This window comes from Crocuta crocuta, unplaced genomic scaffold, assembly GCF_008692635.1.
Source record: "Crocuta crocuta isolate KB4526 unplaced genomic scaffold, BGI_CrCroc_1.0 scaffold70, whole genome shotgun sequence".
NCBI classification, from domain to species: Eukaryota; Metazoa; Chordata; class Mammalia; order Carnivora; family Hyaenidae; genus Crocuta; species Crocuta crocuta.
In genome coordinates this window covers 6,975,708-6,996,953 of record NW_027528417.1, presented here as the reverse complement: position 1 = coordinate 6,996,953, position 21,246 = coordinate 6,975,708, and the positions used below count along the sequence as shown (strand labels likewise).

The 21,246-nt window shown below is 41.5% G+C and overlaps 1 protein-coding gene across 1 annotated transcript in view; it reads left to right on the top strand.

Annotated features, from left to right (window-relative positions):
- Positions 1-21,246, top strand: part of ULK4 (unc-51 like kinase 4) — a 540,134-nt gene that overhangs the window by 17,203 nt on the left and 501,685 nt on the right. The window contains exons 8-15 of the mRNA XM_077754339.1: positions 2,256-2,348; positions 4,779-4,894; positions 5,053-5,122; positions 7,877-7,973; positions 13,082-13,186; positions 16,122-16,182; positions 18,846-19,027; positions 19,892-19,938. Coding sequence (XP_077610465.1) covers positions 2,256-2,348; positions 4,779-4,894; positions 5,053-5,122; positions 7,877-7,973; positions 13,082-13,186; positions 16,122-16,182; positions 18,846-19,027; positions 19,892-19,938 — 771 coding nt within the window. The remainder of the gene's footprint in view (positions 1-2,255; positions 2,349-4,778; positions 4,895-5,052; positions 5,123-7,876; positions 7,974-13,081; positions 13,187-16,121; positions 16,183-18,845; positions 19,028-19,891; positions 19,939-21,246) is intronic.

Below are 21,246 nucleotides of genomic sequence, written 5' to 3'. Positions count from 1 at the left end.
CTTGTTTTTTTTTTTTTCCCCCCTCTGCCCCCCCCTTTTTTTTTTTTTTTTTTTTTGAGAGATAGCACAGAAGCACAAACAGGGAAGGGGCAGAGGGAGGAGAGAGAATCCCAAGCAGGCTCTGTGGTGTGAGTGGAGAGCCCATCATGGGGCTCAAACTCAAGAACCATGAGGTCATGACCTGAGCCCAAATCCAGGAGTCAGAAGCTTAACTGAGTGAGTGAGTGAGCCATCCAGGCCACCCTAGAGTATTTCTTTTTCTTTTTCTTTTTTTCTTTTTGAACATCTGTTTATTTTTGAGAGAGAGAGAGAGCGCGAGCGAGCAAGCATGTGAGTGAGCAGGGGAGGGGCAGAGAGCAGAAAAGTCCGAATCTCAAGCACGCTCCACATTGTCAGTGCAGAGCCTGATGAGGGGCTTGAACTCACAAACTCTGAGGTAATGACCTGAGCTGAAATCAAGAGTTGGATGCTTAACTGACTGAGCCACCCAAGTGCCCCTGGAGGATTTCTTGATTTAGAATATTACATATGCTGCTACAGTAAATACCCTTTTGTGTATTTATTGTTCCTTTAGGCAGTTACCGTTAAGAGGTTTCTGAAAGTGGAGTTGGTGGCCAGAGGCTAAGAATGTGAAATAGTTGGGTGCATTTGCTACATTCTTGGAATGTGCGCTGGTGTAACACCACTAGACAACCCCTTCCCTCCCAGTGTTACCTACACTAGATTATTGACCTTACACATTTTGCTAAGGTGACAAGAAAGAAATTTCACTTTATTGGCAATTTTTATTTCTCTGTTAGTGTTTTTTAAGAGCTCTTTGTAAAAAAAAAAAAGATACTATATGTGATGACAGATTCCTTCTCTTTATTAATCATGTTTTGATTTTGATCAGAGTAGTTTTTGTTCCAATAGAGACATTTTGAAGAGTCAAGTTTTCTTTTTTGTATTGAAATTTTAGTCAGGCTTAGCCATTCTGTGCCTGATGATTATAACCAGAGCATACTCTTATTAGTAGTAAAAATTTATGCTTTGTAAGTGAGTCTGGCTTTTTGGTTCAGCCTAAAGTCTTTATTTTTAACAATTTTATTTTAGGGTGCACGAGTGGGGGGGAAAGGGCAGAGGCAGGGGTGGAGCTGAGAGAAAGAGAATCCCTAGCAGGCCCCGTGCTCATTGTGGATCCTTACCCACGACCCTGCGATCATGACCTGAGCTGAAGTCAGCAGTCAGATGTCCAACTGACTAAGCCACCTCAGCCTCAAGTCATTTTAACGTGGGCAAAGAGCTGGATAACATTTGATTCCTACACGGACATATGACTGTAAAATCATGAGGTTGATTTTCTTGCTTATTTCTAAGTGAAATTTTAAAAGTGAAGTCCCAAAACTGAAAGTCATGAAGCAGGTAGGGTATGTAGAATAAAGGATGATAGAATTATAGATTGATAATGATATATTTACTTTAAATTTTAAGCTAAAGGGGCACCTGGGCGCTCAGCTGGTTGAGTGTCCGACTTCGGCTTGGGTCATGACCTCGTGGTTTGTGAGTTTGAGCTCTGCATTGGGCTTGCTGCTGTCAGTGCAGAGCCCTCTTTGGATCTTCTGTTTCCCTCTCTGTCTCTCCCCCTTGCTCATGCTCTCACACTCAAAAAAAAAAAAAAAATTAAAAAAATAATAATAAATAAAATTTTAAGCTAATTATAGGCCCTCTTCATAGACTATTTGGAGAACCGAAAATGTTTTCATCAGGCTGCATGCAATATGAACCTGAGACTTCTAATAGTTTTTTTTTTTAAATATTTTATTTATTTCTGAGAGAGAGAGAGAGAGAAACAGAGAGAGGCAGCGTGAGCAGGGGAGGGTCAGAGAGAGAGGGAGACACAGAATCTGAAACAGGCTCCAGACTCTGAGCTGGCTGTAAGCATGGAGCCCGATGCGGGGCTTGAACCCATGAACCGCGAGATCATGACCTGAGCTGAAGTCGGACATTTAACCGACAGAGCCACCCGGGCACCCCTCTAATATTTAGTTTTTAGACTCATTCTGTACCATTTAAGGGTTCTGAATTATTTTTTAGAGTGTTGCTAAGAGGTTAATTGTATACTGCAATGCAAGTAAAGTATGAAAGAAGTGCAGAGGTACATTGAATAGAGAAATTTATAAATTATAAAATCTGATATACGTAATTGGGATGTGACTTGGGAATTATGTGTGGTAAATCCTGTTAAGAGAGAGTTTTAACATTTATGTTTTGTACAGATTAACTTGGGCAGGCCTACTGCAGCATTCATTTTGGAAGGATGCCTTTGCTAGGAGAGACCATGAATCGAGCACTGAGAATTCCTCCTTCAGGTAGCGTGTAGGCTTGTCTTTGTGGGGGGACGTGGCTATCAGATGGTCATAGTGATTACTGTTGTAATAATGCAGCATCAACGATGTGAATTTGTCTGCTTTCATATAGGAGAAAATCAAGCATTTGTTTAAGTATGGCTTTAGTTGTGACCTTCTGTGTTCTCAATTTTGCTCATTTTTCTGATCAGTTGTTTATTCTCCAGTCAGTGACTGAGTATGGTAGTCATGAGTTCTGTTCAGCAAATATAACTCACTTCCCACCTTGCAAGCACATGGTGGGATCTCCTTACCCCCTTTCAAGTTGAGTGTGGTCATGTCACTTGGTTTGGTTAATGAAAGGTGAGCAGAAGTGATGTGTGTTCATTCTCCATAGACACCTGAAGAGCCAGTAAGAGATTGGCCACACTTCTTCCTCCTGATGAGCTAATTGGGAAGAAAATGTCCAAATGGAGTTGCTGTCAGGCTGGGTCTTTAGTGACTGTGATAAGCCAGCCTTCAGTGGCCATGTGCCTGAGAGCGGCAGAGTTAGGAGATTCTTTAAAAAAATTTTTTTAATGTTTTTTATTTCTTTCTGAGAGAGAGAGACAGACAGCGTGAGCAGGGGAGAGTCAGGGAGAGAGGGAGATACAGAATCTGAAACAGGCTCCAGGCTCTGAGCTGTCAGCACAGAGCCTGACACGGGGCTCAAACCCACAAACCGTGAGATCATGACCTGAGCCGAAGTTGGATGCCTAACCGACTGTGCCGCCCAGGCGCCCCTGGAGTTAGGAGGTTCTAAGCCACAGGAATCTATGGGTTGTATGTTACCACAGCATAACCTAGTCTGATCCTGTCTAATCCTGTCTGATCTGACTAATATACTGCATTGTTATTATAAAATCTTCTTAGCCCCGGACACTTTAAAAAATGATGGTATTGAGAACAAAGTGAAGAGGGGCACCTGGGTGGCTAAGTCAGTTAAGTGTCTGACTTTGGCTCAGTTCATGATCTCACAGTCCATGGGCTTGAGTCCCGCATCGGGCTCTGTGCTGACGGCTCAGAGCCTGGAGCCTGCTTCAGATTCTGTGTGTCCCTTTCTTCCCCTCCCCTGCTTGCTCTCTGTCTCTCAAAATAAAATAAAGACATAAAAAAAATAGAACAAGGTGAAGAGTAGTCAAATAAAGGCCCAATAATTGACTCTCCCCCTTCAACTTATTCAGTGGTGAATGGTTGTATGATTCTTGAGTTTCGTCTTGGCAAATTCAGTGTATTGGATACAGAAGTCTGAATTCTATTTAAAGTCTGTCTCAAACTTGGGTTTCTTTGATTCAGTGAGCTTCAACCATGTTCCCACCGTGATGTTACACTCTGTGGGGACTAACAGAAAGCGGGGCTCTCGTCTTGGTTCCCAGTGTCCGCAAGGCCCAGGAGACCTCTGACCTCAGTTTGCTGTCTTCCTTGTTAATCTGTATGCGCATGGTTTCTCTTCTTGCCTAATTGTCCTTGCTAGGACTTTTTCAGTAAGACATCAGATCAGGAGTGGTGAAAGTGAACGTCTTTGCCTGGTTTCTGCCTTTAGGACGAAAGCAATCAGCCTTTGCCGTTAAGTACGATGAGCTGGAGGTTTGCATAGCTGCCCTTCTTCAGTTCGAATGATTGTTGAATTTTGTCAAACGCCTTCTTGTATCAGTTGAAGATCATGTGGTTTTTCTTCTTCAGACTCTGGTTTTCAAAGAGCGAGCCAGCCTTGGCAGTCCCATGATAAGACCCGCTTAGTCATGGTGTATTACAGTTTCTAGTTCTTGCTGGATGTGTTTGGGGCTCAGTGGCAGGAGGACCGCGAGAGAGGAGAGAAAAGGGCACAGTAGCAGGGATTTGCCTCCTGTTCTTCCGATCCTAGCTCTCTGGCTCGAGAAGATGCCCTCCTTCAGTCTGAGCCACTGGCTACGAGCTGCCGTTGACAGCTCACTGCTCTAGGTTACCTGGTGGGGGGGACAGCATACAGTGGAAACAGAAAAAAAGTAAACCGTGGCATTTCCTCTATTCTGACCCTTCGGAGTCCCCTTTCCTGTTTCTTAGAGCAGAAATAGAAGGCCTCTCTTAGGGGCTCTGTACTCGTGCGTTGGAGTCCAGGCCAGGCAGTCCTGGGAGGGGAGAAAGAAGAGGGATGCTCACTGCCGGTTTACTGGGACTTTGAGTTCTGGTTCACTTGCCCAATTTATTGCTATTTATTTTTCTCAGGGATAAGGTGTTTGGACACACAGTCAGTACAAAGCCTCATGCATAGTAAGTGCTCACTTGAGCTACTCGGTGACAATGCTCACCTAACTCCACGGCTTTGCCAAGCGTTATGTGTAATTTAATGAACTTTTCCAACCTCTTGTTCTACACAGAATGCTATAGAAAGCTCCAAAATAGGTTTGATTGTGTTGGCTTTCTCCTGTTGAACAGCAGAAAAGTGTTGCCGCATTCTGGGACCCAAGATTCCAAGGAGGTTTTGAAGTCTCAGAGTGGTCAAGCCAAGGGGGAGAAGAGCAGTCAGCGACTAAGTCACTCTTTCAGACTAGGTGAGCTGTCGCTGGAGCACGTTCATGCCGCTGAGGATGCTGTTTCTGAGAATTTCTAGTTTTTGTTATCATTCTTTTTAAATTTCTGCCTGCATCATATCCTGCTCGTGATATTTTTGGTTCCTTTACATAAAATGTTTTTTTCTTTCCTGCCACAGAAAATCCAGCTGAGTTGCGGCCTAAAAGTACTGTTGGCAGTCAACCGAATGAGTCCATGTTTCTTCTGAGGTATGTGAGATCCAGAGCAGTAAGCAATGCGTGCGTGACCGCAGGCAGGGCTTCTCAAAGCACCTGTTGTCCTGGCAGACCGTGTTCCACAGAGATGAAGGGCGGGGATGTGAATGCCAAATTCCTGTACCACTCTGCTTTTGAAGTTCGAGTCAGGTGCTGGCCCATGGAATGTCGACTTGGCTGTGCACTTTTAAAAGTTTTTAACCAAACCAGGGGCACCTGAGTGGCTCAGTCGGTTAAGCGTCCACCTTCCATTCAGGTCATGATCTCCCAGTTTGAGGGTTCGAGCCTCATGTCGGGCTCTGTGCTGACAGCTCAGGGCCTGGAGCCTGTTTCGGATTCTGTGTCTGCCACTCTCTCTGTTCCTCCCCTGCTCATGCTCTCTCTCTGTTTCTCAAAAATAATAAACATTAAAAAAAATAAAAAATAAAAGCTTTTAAGCAAACCACCCGTGTTTCCTATTTATAAGGGTTAAAACCTCCTCATTTTTTAACTTGCCCTTCAAATACAATTGAATGTGAAATTTTAGCAGTTGAGCTTAAGGGTAAAGACTTTGAGGAAAGAACAGGTTGTGTTTTTTGTTAAAATTTTTTAATTTAAAAAAGTTTTTTAAAAAAATGTTTATTTTCAAGGTAGAGAGCAGAGGAGGGACAGAGAAAGAGGGAGACAAAGTCACAAACCATGAGATCATGACCTGAGCCTAAGTTGGACGCTTACTCGATTGAGCTACCCAGGCGTGCCATGTCAAATGTTGTTTTGTATGGAGGCTTAAGTAATATTATTTAATAATGTAATCATTGAACTAATTTTATTGGGAACAGAATGGTATTTTAATATAATTAAGACCCATGTATTTAAAATTTTAATAATATGTAAATGTTAAGTGTCATATTTTATTTATAGTTTTGTTCTTGTATACAAATAGTTTTATTTAATGACAAAGGGGTTATAACAGTGAACTAAAATTTCCTGACTTGTTTTACCCTATTGAAATATAAAGGTTGTTGACTTTATCTATATACATTCTAGATATTAATTCAGCTTTTTAAAAACTTTGGCATATTTTGTGAATTAAGTAACTACTTGTTTATGAACGAACAAAACCAGGTAAGCAAAAGAGATGAGGATCCTGATATTTGGGAGTTTGAAGGAATTCATTAAGAAAGATCCTAATGGGGACACCTGAGTGGCTCAGTCGGTTAGGCGTCCGACTTCGGCTCAGGTCATGATCTCACGGTTTGTGGGTTCGGGCCCCACGTCGGGCTGTGTGCTGACAGCTAGCTCAGAACCTGTTTCAGATTCTGTGTCTCCCTCTCTCTCTGACCACCCCCCCTTCTCATGCTGTCTCTCTCTCAGAAATAAATAAAACATTTGAAACGAAAAAAAAGAAAGATCCTAATCGAGGCATCTGCATGGCTTGTTGATTAAGTGTCTGACTTTGGTTCAGGTCATGATCTTGGGGTTCATGAGTTCAAGCCCTGCATTGGGCCCTGTGCTGATATCTCAGAGCCTAGAGCCTGCTTCAGATTCTGTCTCTGTCTCTCTGCCCCCTCCCCTGCTCACACTCTGTTTTTCTCTCTCTCTCAAATATAAATAAACATTAAAAAAAAAAAAGACCCTAATGATCTCAGTGGAAAAATTTCTTAATAAGTGAAGAACTCCAAATCCAGGGGTAATGGGGTGACCCTCAGAGTATGACTAGCATTTTTAAATTTTTAAATGTTTGTTTATTTTTTAGAGAGAGAGAGACAAACACAGAGTGTGAACAGGAGAGTGGCAGAGAGAGGGAGACACAGAATCTGAAGCAGGCTCCAGGTCCTGAGCTGTCAGCACAGAGCCTGATGCGGGGCTCGAACTCAACGAACTGTGAGATCATGACCTGAGCCGAAGTTGGATGCTTAACCAACTGAGCCACCCAGGCACTCCTGACCAGGATTTTTAAGTACAGGAGGAATCAGTAAAATATAGATGCAGATTATAACTTGTTCTTTATCTTATGTAGATACCAAGATGATTTTCCGTATCAAATATTTTCTGAAATAGAATTGTAAATATTTTCCACCCTTTGTAGACTGATGTATATTATTATGTTAATCCTGCTGATAGGAGCATACATTTAAAAAATAATAAAATCAAGGGTGTCTGAGTAGCTCAGTCAGTTGGATGTCTGACTTTTTTAAAAAAATTTTTTAATGTTTATTTTTGAGAGAGAGAGACAGAATACGAGCAGGAGAGGGACAGAGAGAGGGAGAAAGGGAGACACAGAATCTGAAGCAGGATCCAGACTCCGAGCTGTAAGCACAGAACGCGATGTAGGGCTTAAACCCACAAACCGTGAGATCATGACCTGAGCCAAAGTCAGATTCTTGTCCAACTGAGCCCCCCAGGCGCCCCAAGGGCATCTGACTCTTAATTTCTGCTCAGGTCTTGATCTTGGAGCCATGAGTCCAAGCCTTTTGTTGGGCTGTGTGCTGGGCATGGAGCCTACTTAAAAAAATGTTCTAAGCTTCTGATTAAAATAGAAAATACTGTATCTAGTGTAGGGCCTGTGAATAAATAATAAATTAGTCAGGAAATTGAAGATACTTACAGAAAAGGTGTTGTATAAACACAAATTAGAGTTTCAATGTAGATCACCTAGAATCTTGACATTCTACCATTTTTTCCATGACATGTGTTTTTTCCCAGATAATAGTAAACAGGATAGAGTTTCTGAACACTGAGTAATGTTGACCCATGTGTATTTTCCAGTTCTCGCCCGACTCCGAGAACTAGCACTGCAGTTGGACTAAGTACTGCTGAGGATATGACTCAGAATTCACCACAGAAGGCTTCTCCTTCAACCAAGGTGAGCAGAGATGGGATTTTTCTTTTTTCCCTGCTTTGCTTTTCCTTCCTTCCTTTCTTTCCTTTCTTTCTTATCTTTTTACATAAGGTATGGAGACTCAGAAGAAAAGTTGCGAGTTGATCTCCAATCTGTGATCATGACACAATTTGCAATTAAAACATTTTCTTTGATTATCACTGTTTTTTCTGGTAAGTATTCTGACAAGAGATTTGATTCATAGTTTTTTAAAAAAAATTTTTGATGTTTTTATTTATTTCTGAGAGAGAGCAAGAGAGACAGGGTGAGCAGGGGAGGGTCAGAGAGAGAGGAAGACACAGAATCCGAAGCAGACTCCAGGCTCTAAGCTGTCATCACAGAGCCCGACGCGGGGCTTGAACCCATGAACTGTGAGATCATGACCTGAGCTGAAGTTGGACGCTCAACCGACTGAGCCACTCAGGCGCCCCCATAGTTATTTTTTTGATGACAGCTTCAGTAAGATCTGATTGACATCCCATTTCACTCACCCAATTAAAGCGTACAGTTCAGGGGCTTTGCTCATATTCAGTCATGTAGCCATCCCCACAGTCAGTTTGAGAACACTCATCATCCCACAAGGAAACCCCATACCTATTAGCAGTCACTCCCATTTCCCCTCCATTTCTCTTCCCTCTTACCCTAGGCAGCCACTAATCTTTCTTTCCTGATAAATTCGTCAATTCTTGACATTGCAAATGAATGAAATAACACAATATGTGATCTTTTGCAACTGGCTGTTTTCACATAACATAGTGTATCGGTACTCTGTTCCTTTTTATTGCCAAATAATCTGTTGTACATACCACATTTCTCCATTCATCATTTGATGGACATTTGCGTTGTGTCTCCACCTTTTGGCCGTTGTGAACAACACTGCTATGAATGTTTGCGTACGTGGTTTTGAGTGGGTGTGCGTTGAATTTCTCTTTACATCTGCAGGAGTGTAACTGCAGGCTTACATGGTCACTCTGTTGAACCTTCCGAAGAACTGCCATGCTAGTTTGCAAGGCAGCTGTGCCATTTTACATTCTCACCAGTGGTGTGTGAGGATTTGGTTTTTACCCCATCTCTGACAAAAACCAGTTATTGTCTGTCGTTTTTCCTAATTGGGGTAAAATACATGTTGCATTAAATTTACCACCTAGCTATGTTTAAGTGTACAGTTCTGTGGCATTTCCATTTTTGTGCCACTGCCACCACTATCCATCTCCAGAACTTTTTCTTCATCCCAAATTCAGACTCTGTACCCACTAAACAATAGCTCCCCATCTCCTTTTCCTCCAAGCTGTAGTAGCCACTGTTCTACTTTCTGCCTCTGTGAATTTGCCTAATAATCTCCTGTAAGTGGGACCGTAAAAAATTAGCCCTTTTGTGTCTGGTTTATTACAGTTAGCATGATGTCTTAAAGGTCTATCATGTGTCAGAATTTCATTCCTTTTTAGGGTTGAATGATATTTCATTGTGTGTAGGTACCACACTGTGTTTATCCATTCGTCCTTCTTTGGCCACTAGGGTTGATTCAATCTTTGGGCCATTGTGGATAATGCTGCATTAGAGCCATACTGGGAGGTGTGAATTATAGATCTTGTTTTAATATCTTGTTTTAATCTTGTTTTAATGTGAATTTCTGATGACTAATTATATTGAGCATCTTTTCATGTGCTTATGGGCTTTTTGTGTATCTCCTTTGGAAGAGTGCCTTTTCAAATCTTTGCTCATTTATTGAGTTGTAAGGAATTCTTTATATATTCTGGGTGTGCGATTTATAAATCTTCCATTCTCTGGATTGTGTTTTCCAGTGGTGTCCTTTGAAGCACAGAAGCTTTAGTTTTTATGGATTTATTTTTTACTTGAGAGGGAGCACAAGTCGGGGAGAGGGGCAGAGGGAGAGAGAGAATGCCAAGCAAGCTCCACGACTCAGCATGGAGTCTGCAGGATAACCGTGGGATCATTATCTTACGTGAAATCAAGAGTCAGCTGCTCAATTGAGCCATCCAGGCACCCTGAAGCATGGGGAACTTTTTAATTTTGATACAGCTCAAATTGTGTGTGTGTGTGTGTGTGTGTGTGTGTGTGTGTGTGTGTGTGTTGTTGCTTAGACTTATGGTGTCATAATTTAGAAGCCATCGCCTACTCCAGGGTCACCAAGGTTTATGTCTATGCTTAGCTTTTACCTTTAGGTCTTAAATCCATTTGAGTTAATTTTTGTAGGAGATGGTTCAGCTTCATTGTGTTGCATGGACATTTCCAGTTGTCTCAGCACCATTTGTTGAAAAGACTCTCTTTCCCCAGTTCATTGTCCTGGCATTCTTGTGGACTGTCACTTGACTTTGAAGGTGAGGTTTAGTTCTGGACTCTGTTCTGTTGATCTCTGTATCTTTATTCATGCTGGTAGCACAGTAACTTGCTACTCTTTTAAATTATTTTTTTTAATGTTTTATTTATTTTTGAGACAGAGATAGAGACAGCGTGAGCAGGGGAGGGTCAGAGAGAGAGGGAGACACAGAATCCGAAACAGGCTCCAGGCTCTGCGCTGTCAGCGCAGAGCCTGATGCAGGGCTCAAACCCACTAACCGTGAGATCACAACCTGAGCCGAAGTCTGACACTTAACCAACTGAGCCACCCAGGCGCCCCCAAAAGTGCATTTTGAAATATAACAGTTGTTGACTCTCTTCTGGCCATGGTTATTGTAGAGGAGTGCACTTAATCATTTTATTGAGAATAGTTGAGCAGTCATATAAGTTGTATGAGAGTTTATCTTGTATGATTTTAAAGTGATCGTCTTTTATTCAAGTACAAAATTTTTATAATTGTAGAAAATTTGGAAAATGTCCGAGAGGACAAAGAAAACCTACTTGTAATTTAATTATCCGGGGTAACCATTGGTTATATTTTGGTATATCCACTTCTGAGTCTATACATACATGTTCATTTTCAAACAAGGGAACATAATTTTACAATTTAATTTTTTTCATTTAGTAGATTGCAGTGTTTGATCACTCTATTCCTGAGAATTCTATTTTATTTTTTGCTATTGTGAGTGCATATTTCATTTTTAGAATTTGTTAACTGTGCATACATTTCATGTATATATAAGAAATTAATTTTTACATAGAAATTTCTAATTGGTCAACCATACTAATTAATTCTCATATTATTTTTTAGTTCATTCATTTTGGCCTTTTTTGAAGTCTTTCTGTATTAAATGTCTGTACTTTTAAACATTAAATTCATTGTTTTACAAAGTTCTTCTTTATTCTTCATGGATTTTTATAGGTCTGTTTTCTAAGTTGCAGAGGGAGGTGGTCTTGGTTTTTAGGAAGGTTGTTAGCTAATTATTCCTTTATTCATGCTCTTGCCTCAGTTGGGAGAATTTACTCATTTTTCACTTCACTTTTTTTTTCTGTTTTGCTCTATTTGTTGGTCAGTGTTTCAGTGGAAGTTTTTTTTTTTTTTGGTGCAAAAAGGTTTTTTTTTATTAAAGTATGGGGATGGGATCCATGGGCAGGAAGAACTGCTTCAGTGAAAGTTCTTAATACTTAAATACCTTTTTTGTCTGATGTGAAGTCCCAAGATGGCATAGCACTAGGAATGAGTTATGTTTAAGTAGAACACAAAGAAAAATCTCAAATATGGTTTTTTACATTATGTGTTGACTCTACTTTAGGTTTTATTATTACCTAAAATTTTTTTTAATGTTCATTTTTGAGAGAGATAGACAGGAGTGGGAGCAGGGGAGGGGCAGAGAGAGAGGGAGACACAGAATCTGAAGCAGGCTCCAGGCTCTGAGCTGTCAGCACAGAGCCTGACGCGGGGCTTGAACTCATGATACGTAAGATCATGACCTGAGCCGAAGTCGGATGCTTAACCAACTGAGCGCCCCAGGCTACTTTAGCTTTTATGAAGATAGAGGTGTTTAACGCTTAGGTAGTGAGGTAGTGTTTGATCCTGAAATTCTTTTATGCTGTAATTTTAACTTCATACTGAATATTCTGTAAAGCAGAATAAATTGGTGAGTGTTCAGTGGATGAATGATTAAAAACCATGCCGCTGGGGCGCCTGGGTGGCTCAGTTGACTGAGTGTCCGACTTCAGTTTGGGTCATGATCTCACGGTTCGTGGGTTTGGGCCCCGCGTTGGGGTCTGTGCTGACAGCTCAGAGCCTGGAGCCTGCTTCAGATTCTGTGTCTCCCTCTCTCTCTGTCCCTACCCCGTTCATGTTCTCTCTCTGTCTCTCAATAACAAATAAATGTAAAAAAATAAAAAATAAAAAGTTCAAGTGCTTTAAAAAAAAATGCCGGTAATTGAAAAACAATTTTGCCTTATTGTAGCTTAAACTATAGAAGATCTGTTTTCTGGTCCTAACTAGCCTTTGTGGTAAATGTGAATAGATTGGTTACTGTGTCTGAGCTTTTTTTTTTCATCCTGTAACAATGAGAAGGATGATACACCGGACTGAGGATTTTTATGAAGCTCAAAGAAGACTGTTTCTGAAAGTATTTTTTTTTTTTAACATTTATTTATTTTTGAGAGACTGCATGAGTGGGGAGGGGGGGTCAGAGAGAGAGGGAGACACAGAATCTGAAGCAGGCTCCAGGCTCTGAGCTGTCAGCACACAGCCTGACGTGGGGCTTGAACTCATGAACCATGAGTTCATGACCTGAGCTGAAGTCAGATGCTTAACCAAGTGAGCCACCCAGGGGCCCCTCTGAAAGTGTTTTAAAAAAAAAATTTTTTTTTTAACATTTATTTATTTTTGAAAGACAGAGAGACAGAGCGTGAGCAGGGGAGGGGCAGAGAGAGAGGGAGACACAGAATCCAAAACAGGCCCCAGACTCTGAGCTGGCTGTCAGCACAGAGCCCGATGCGGGGCTCGAACCCACGAACCGTGAGATCCTGACCTGAGCCGAAGTCAGACACTTAACAGACTGAGCCACCCGGGTGCCCCTCTGAAAGTGTTTTTGAATAGTAATCTGAGGGACACGGATACAGGTGACCCTTCCAGGGATGTCTTAGGGCCTTATTATCCCGCTTTTTAAACTCTCGGCAGTAATCACAGAAACAAAGCCTCCTTTTTGTTCCTATTTCAGATCGCACGTGAACACCTGAGTCAGCAGGACCTGGAATCCCACATGAGAGAGCTCATCTACACAGACTCTGATCTTGTCATCACCCCAATTATTGACAACCCAAAGGTGGGGAAATATCAGCTGAGGGCTGAGCTTTATTTAGGCTTCATGGAGGGCTGAAATCCTGGTGATCCCTTCATCCCAAATACTGTTTGCTTTCTTTTCTTTGCTGTTCCTCATGTCTTTTATTTCATTTGTGCCACGTCTGCATTTCTAACGACCACCCTGTGTGTGACCCTCTCGTCTTCCTGCGTTACTTGTCCTTCACTGAGTGCTGAATGTCTTCCTCTTCTGCGTCAGTGCTGCCTCCCCTCAGTCCATGGGCTTCTAGACCTCAGTCCTCATTCCTTTTGTCTCTCCATACATTCTCGAACGAAACACTGTTGTTGTGGATGAGTCAGGAANGCCCAGGACGTGGGCCAGAGGGTGGGGAGACACCGGGGGCTGGGGAGGTGTGGTTCACGGTGCACTTCATACCTAGCGTGAATTTTGTAGCTTCACGTCTCTTGCAATATACCTCTGTGTTACTAGGGGATGGTGAGTATTCTTAAGACAAAAAAAAATTAACTTCTCAGTCCCTCTGTATTACCTATTCTGTATTTTATTTGTCTTCTTTTTAAAATGTCTTTTTCCGGGGCGCCTGGGTGGCTCAGTCAGTTAAGCCTCCGACTTTGGCTCAGGTCATGATCTCGTGGTTTGTGGGTTCTAGCCCTGCATCAGTCTCTGTGCGGGTAGCTAGCTCAGAGCCTGGAGCCTGCTTCAGATTCTGTGTCTCCCCCTCTCTCTGACCCTCCCCTGCTCTCGTTGTCTCTCTCTCTCTCTCAGAGATAAATAAAACATTAAAAAAATTTTTTTTAAAATGTCTTTTTCCATTTTAATTTATGACCGTGTTCTCTCATTTCACTGGGGCACATTAGTATAATTTAGAACAAATGGGTTCTGGGGGTGCCTGGGTGGCTCAGTTGGTTAAGTGGCTGACTTTGGCTCAGGTCATGACCATGATCTTAGTGTTTGTGATTTTGAGCCCTGTTTTGGGCTCTGTGCTGACAACTCAGAGCCTGGAGCCTGCCTTGGATTGTGTCTCCCTCTCTCTCTGTCCCCTCCCCCCCAACACTCTGTCTGTCTCTCTCTCAAAAATAAAAAAAAAAAGTTATTAGATGCATATTTATCTTCTAGGTAGACAACATTTAATATACATTACCCAGCTATTTTTCATAATGGAGCTAATTCTTTTTATGAGTTCAGGTATTTGGCAGAGTAACTCTGTATCATGCCAAATTTAATGTGAAATGGGTCATTTTCCCAGTGGACCTTCTAAGAACAGTTTGTGATGTCTTTTGACAATGTTCTTTCTGTTTATTTCTTTTTATAACCATACTTAACTGATTTGGGGAAGCCTTAGTCGAAATTAGTTTTTAAACTTCCAATTTTAGATGTACAGAAAAGGTTCAAAAATAGAGTTCTGTATACTTTTTACCCAACTTCTCCTGATGCTAGCATCTTACAGGACCATAGTGTGGTTAGCAAAGCCGGGGACCTAACATGGGTACAGTGCTATTAACTAAATTGCCGAATTTACTTGAATTTTACCACTTGTACCACTGATGCCCTTTTTCTCTCCCTGGGTCTCTTGTTCCACTTTGCTGTTGGGCCTTTTTCTCTTACCTTCCGTCCTGGTCTTTCATGGCCTTGTGATTTCTGAGTCTTTGCTTGGCCTTCGTGACCTTGATATTTGAGAGTGCTTGTCAGGTGTTTTGTAGGCTGTCCCTCCAGCTGGGTTTTTCTAAGTGTTTCTCATGAGGAGTATGTGGGAGGCTCTGCATTTCTGGCAAGAAAAGCACCCGCAAAGCTTTTTAAAACACTCTATAGAGAGGTTTTGGAGCTGTTAGATATGGAAACGATGGGTGAATTTTTAAATTAAAAGTCTCAGGGCGGAAGTACCCTGGCTGTTCCAAACTCATGGATCTAACTACCCGTTTTTCCAGTTTCTTAAAAAAAAAAAAAAAAAAATGGTGTACTTTCCTATTCGTGCTGTTTACATCTTCCTGGCATGGTGTGTTCTTGATTTCACCCATGAAGTTCTTATTCTTGAAAACCTCAGCCCTCCCTCCAGCTCTTCCATAAACCTTGTCAGCCTAAAGCGCTTGTTGCATTCTCTAATACTTTAAAAAAATCTCTGTGAAACGTTCTGTCTATAATTATGTCCTGCCCATTTTGCATTGTTGAGTATTTTTTCTTTTTTTGACATTTCACGTTTGTTTTATCTTCCCAACCTGAGTACCAGCTCTCTGACCATGCTTTCTGATCACGTCTTATATATATTTGTATCCCTCTTAGCACTTAGCATAGTGCCTCACCATTACAGGTACCCGATAAATATTTGTTGAATGACTAAATTTCTTCTTCTTTTTCTTTAAAGTTTATTTATTTTGAGAGAAAACAAGATAGCATGAGTCGGGGGTGGGGGAGGTTGGGGGTGGAGAGGGAAGTCCATGCAGGCTCTGTACTCACAGTGGGGCTCGAACTCACGAAACTGTGGGATCATGACCTGAACCGAAACAGAGTCGGACACTTAACTGACTCAGCCACCAGGTGCCCCTGAATGACTAAATTTGTAACCTAGAGATTGACTAGCTTAAGAGTAAGCCAAGATAAAGTGCTTCATTTTCTACAAAGCTTTGTCTGTCTGTCTATTTAAAGTAAAGTCTGCCCTCATTGTGGGGCTGGAACTCATGATCCGGAGAATAAGAGTCGCATGGTCTACTGACTGAGTCAGCCGGCTGCCCCCAGATGATCTTGTTTTTATAAACTATTATTGGTGTTTGTATATTTTAATTTGAAAGGGCACTGTTGAATTCTTTTTCTTTTTGGTGACAAATTTTATAGTGTTCTTTACTGTCCTCTTTGATTTATAACCTGATAATAGGAGTTATGTCAGAAGACAGATATCTGTCTCAAAAGACATCTTAAAAGGTTGTGTTTTGTTTTGTTTCAACCACAGATAATGAAACAACCACCAATTAAATTTGATCCAAAGATACTGCATCTACCAGCATATTCAGGTACGAAGGGCTTGTCTAACATAGACTTTTGACAGACAGATAAAAATAAGACATCTAATAGCAAATGGATTTTTTAAAATTTATTTATTTTTTTAATGTTTTATTTATTTCTGAGAGGGAGAGAACGATAGCATGAGCAGGGGAGGGTCAGAGAGAGAGAGAGGGAGATACAAAATCCGAAACAGTCTCCAGGCCCTGAGCTGCCTGTCAGCACAGAGCCCGATGTGGGGCTTGAACCCACGAAATGTGAGATCATGACCTGAGCCAAAGTTGGACACTTAACCGACTGAGCCACCCAGGTGCCCCTAAATTTATTTTTTTAATTTACATCCAAATTAGTTAATATATAGTACAACAATGATTTCAGGAGTAGGTTCCTCGATGCCCCTCACCCATTTAGCCCATCCCCCTCCTACAACCCCTCCAGCAACCCTCTGTTTGTTCTCCATATTTAAGTCTCTTATGTTTGCCCCCCTTCCTGTTTTTTATAATTTTTGCTTCCCTTCCCTTATGTTCATCTGTTTTGTATCTTAAAGTCCTCATATGAGTGAAGTCATATGATATTTGTCTTTTCTCTGACTAATTTCACTTAGCATAATAGCCTCCAGTTCCATCGATGTAGTTGCAAATGGCAAGATTTCATTCTTTTTGATTGCTGAGTAATACTAAATGGAATTTTTAAAAAAGATTATTTATTTAGACAGAGACAGCATGTGAGCAGGGGACAGGCAGAGAGAGAGAGAGAGAAAGGAGAGAGAGAGAGAGAGAATCCCAAGTAGGCTCCATACCATCATCAAGGAGCCCAGTGTGGGGCTCGAACGCACGAACCATGAGATCATGACCTGAGCTGAAACGAAGAGTCAGATGCTTAATCAACTGAGCTGTTCAGGCACTCCCTCCTTCACCTTGTTAAAAAGCAAATGTGGGGCGCCTGGGTGGCTTAGTCAGTTAAGCGTCCGACTTTCGCTTAGGTCATGATCTTGCGGTTCCTGGGTTCGAGCCCTGCTCTGTGCTGACTCCCAGCTCAGAGCCTGGAGCCTATTTCAGAGTCTGTATCTCCCTCTCTCTCTGACCCTCCTCTGCTCACGCTGTCTCTCTCTCTCTCTCTCTCCTAGAAAAAAAAATTTAAAAAAAATTAAAAAAAAAGCAAATGAAAGATTTTATTTATGAATAGCTACATTCCTATTTTCTTGCCAACTGGCTGTTTTCTTGGGGCAGTGCTGTGTACATTGTAAACAATCTGTAATCTGTTGGTGCCATCTTTTGAGCTCACTCAGCTGAGTCTGGGCTGCCCTGCACTCCTGTGGGAGTAAACGTTTTGGTACAGCTGAGTGGGCACGTCTCTTGACCTTCCCTCTTGTAGAGCCTGTTACATTTACAACATGACAGGTGTTCTTGTGGGTACGGAGGGTCGGAGGCCACAATGAAGAACTGAGACTCTACTCTAGGGAGCTGACAGTGGGGTCAGATGGCTTACTTTTGGGGGGATGGTGTGGGAGTGAAGACACTCGAAGGAGATTGTTCAGTTTCCTATCACCTACTGGGAAGCCTTGTGTGGGATCAGATATTTGTTTATACCTTAAACTTTGATGTATTTTGTATGATAAAATCTATTTTAAGCTGTTAAGCTAGAGCCAGAAAAACATTCTTCCTCATCACTAGAGTATAATCTAGGATTGAAAATCAAATCAAAGTAAGTTCAAAATAAAGCATACTTAAATTTATTTTTTTAATTTTTAATTTTTAATTATTATTATTTTTTAACATTTATTTTATTTTTGAGAGACAGAGCATGAGCAGGAGAGGGGCAGAGAGACAGGGAGACACAGAATCAGAAGCAGGCTCCAGGCTCTGAGCTCTCAGCACAGAACATGACTTGGGGCTTGAACTCACAAACCGTGAGAAATGACCTGAGCTAAAGTCAGAAGCTTAATCGACTGAGCCAGCCAGGCGCTCCTAAAACATATTTAAATTTAAATATACTGTGCCAGGTAGAGCCATTGTTCGTGAAAACCTTAGATTATTATTATTTCAAAATAACATTCCTTCCCTATCCCCCTTTACTCTGAGTTATTTTAGGAAATCGTTATTGCAGCTTATTTTATTCACAGATGGAAATTCTCTGAAACTGTGTTAATTTTGGATGGCCTCTCATTGCTCAGTTTTGGTTTCTGTGTGTATACGGTTTGGACTTGCCTCTCCCAGAGGATTTCAACTACTGTATTAACCTGTTATGCTTAACAGTAATCTCATTGGAACTTTTTAACAACTGAACAGTTCTTAGCTTTTCCAACATTTTAGGGCTAGGTTGCTTTATTTATACAAAGGCTGTTTCTTGCTTTTTTGTAATACAACTTTCTGTACCTTAGTATTTTGTTATATTCTTGGTTGCAGGATGATTCTCCTTTAGGCATCTTTCAAACATAGTTTTCCATTCACATAGAGAAGAAGGGTCTATGGGTAGAAAAGGAGAGGAATCCAGAGTAATAAATAAAAGTAGTGTCATCATGGGAGGACTTTTTGGTTTTGACATTGTGAATCTAGGATCGTCTTTGTCCTTGGCTGCTGAAATTCTGTGTTCCATTTTATTTCTCTTTGTAATGTTTTCAGCATTTTTTTTTTTACATGATATATCCACTTTTAATATGTTCTTTCCTCTCCAGTGGATAAATTAGTATTTCTAAAAGACCAAGATTGGAATGACTTTTTGCAGCAAGTGTGCTCACAGATCGACTCGACTGAAAAGAGCACGGGGGCCTCCCGGGCCAAGCTGAATCTCCTCTGCTATCTGTGCGTTGTGGCCGGACACCGCGAGGTGGCCACGCGGCTCCTCCATTCCCCGCTGGTAGGTGGTTCAGTTGTGAAGATTCCTTTCGTGGTCCTGTGGCCTGCCTTGTGCGTGTAACTTCCGTGCGTCTATCGAGATTAAAACATCAGTGCTAAAATACTAATTTGAATTGTAGTAGGAAAAAAAATGATTTATCAAGATATAGGTTTGCCAGAATTCTGTTCAGTCATTAGGTCTGAAAGCAGTTGAGTAGACAGTGATCTTGAACTTCTTTTGTTATGCTCTGGCTTGCATTTTGTTTTAACTTGTAATAATTGTTAGGTATTTTTCATACCTGAGATCCTAAGAGGTCAGACCTTTCCATCAGCTGCCAGAATGAGCTACCCATGTGGAACAAGCCCTGCTTTCCTGGTTGACTGGTGGATTCTAAGATTTCTGATGTCACTTTGTTAGGAGACATGGAGTCTGTAAGACTTTTCTTTCTCCTTTTCCCCCTGCAAATATTTTCTTGGACTGTCTTCATCGTCTGTAAAACCACAGGAATTTGGTAGAGCTTCTGAAGTCTTCTTCAGGAAGGGGTTACAGTGGTCTGGGGCATTTTTCATGGTACATTTGGGAATGGGCTTGAAAAAATTTGTTTGCTACCAAGATGGTATTGAGATTACTTGTTTGGTGCCTGGTGTGTGTTTGGGAGCGCGGTGGGGGTGGGGTGGGGGGCACATTTATGGGTACGAGAAAGTAATGTTCTTAGTGTTTATTTTCATCTGGTGTATTCAGTGCTTTTGCATCTTTGTGAGGAATTATGTCCTAATGCAGCATTCACATTTCAGTTGTATACAGGTCTGATTTGCTAACTTAGCCATCGCTTACTGTGTTATTTCATGAAGGAAGGGTACATCTTATTTTATTCTTTTATTCTAGTTCCAGTTACTAATCCAGCATTTGCGAATAGCTCCAAATTGGGATATGTAAGTAACATTTATATTTTAATAATTTCTTCTTCATTTATTGTAAGTTGTCACAACATACGTATCAAAGGCACATGGTTCTAAGTACTTAAATACGGAAGTAGTCATTAGGGTGAATCACTGGCAATTTCTACAGGCATCCCAACTACAAATTTTTATAAATACATAATGCCTGACTTCCTTATGATGTTATTTCAAATCTAATGGTTTTGTGCTCTGTAAACTGATAGAAGAATATATATACTTGTTTAGCATGCAGACAGCCTATGGTGGTGAAGAGCACATTAGATAAAGTGTTGGAAGGCTCTAGGCTCCAGTTGCCAGTGAGATGTGGCCAGATGATTACTTCTTTCTGAGTCTCTGCTTCCCGGGGAGTCTGTCTGGGGTGATGCAATTGTATGGATTTCAGATCCAAGGACCTGGTGTGTGTGGATCACAGATCTGCCCCCTGAGCAAATCGTCGTTAAGTGCTGAGCCTCAGTTTCCTTAACTGTGAAATGGGGATAGCATACCTTCCTTATTGATTTTTGTTAATTAAATGTTGAGAGGTGCCTGGGTGGCTCAGTTGGTTAAGCATCTTCATTTTGCCTCAGGTGATGATCCCACGCATGATGGGATCAAGCCCCACATCGGGCTGTGCACTGACAGCACAGAGCCTGCTTGGGTTTCTCTCCCTGCTTCTCTCTCTTCCCCTCCCCTGCTTGAGTACTCTCTCAAAAGAAAGAAACTTAAAAAAAAAAAAAAAATTTGAATGAGATAAATGTATGAAATCACTTGCACAGTGCCTGGTTCTTCCCGGGTGGGTAGTGAATGGTGGAGCCTGGAGGCTGCAGTGGCTGTATGTTGTTATCAAGCCTGTTTACTTTGTGTTTTTGTTAGAGGAGCCCCTGAGGACGAAAGGGTTTTGTGAAACGTGGTAATGGTAGGATAGCAATTATTCTTCCCCGTGCTTGCAAAATTTGTGGGAAATGAGGTATTCACAAAATGCTTTTTTGGATAATTTTTGTTATGCATCTTCTAAGGTGACTTCCCGAGGTAAAACCTGGTACTGCAAATAGGATTTTTAGGCGGTCGTTGAGCATGTAAAACTTCCAGAAGGTCTGTGGCGTGCTCCCTAGAAAAAGACCAACAAACCTGAGCACTTCCGCTCTGACTTCTATTCTTGACTGGGGTGCCCCCTGCTGGCTGGTGGGGGGAAAACCAAACAAAACCTTTTTAATCTTCCACGAACCGTTTTTCTTCCCTCTTTTTTTTTAGATTGAAGCTTAATTGTAAAGCAGCTTGTGTTTGAGGAAAATGAGAAAAAAT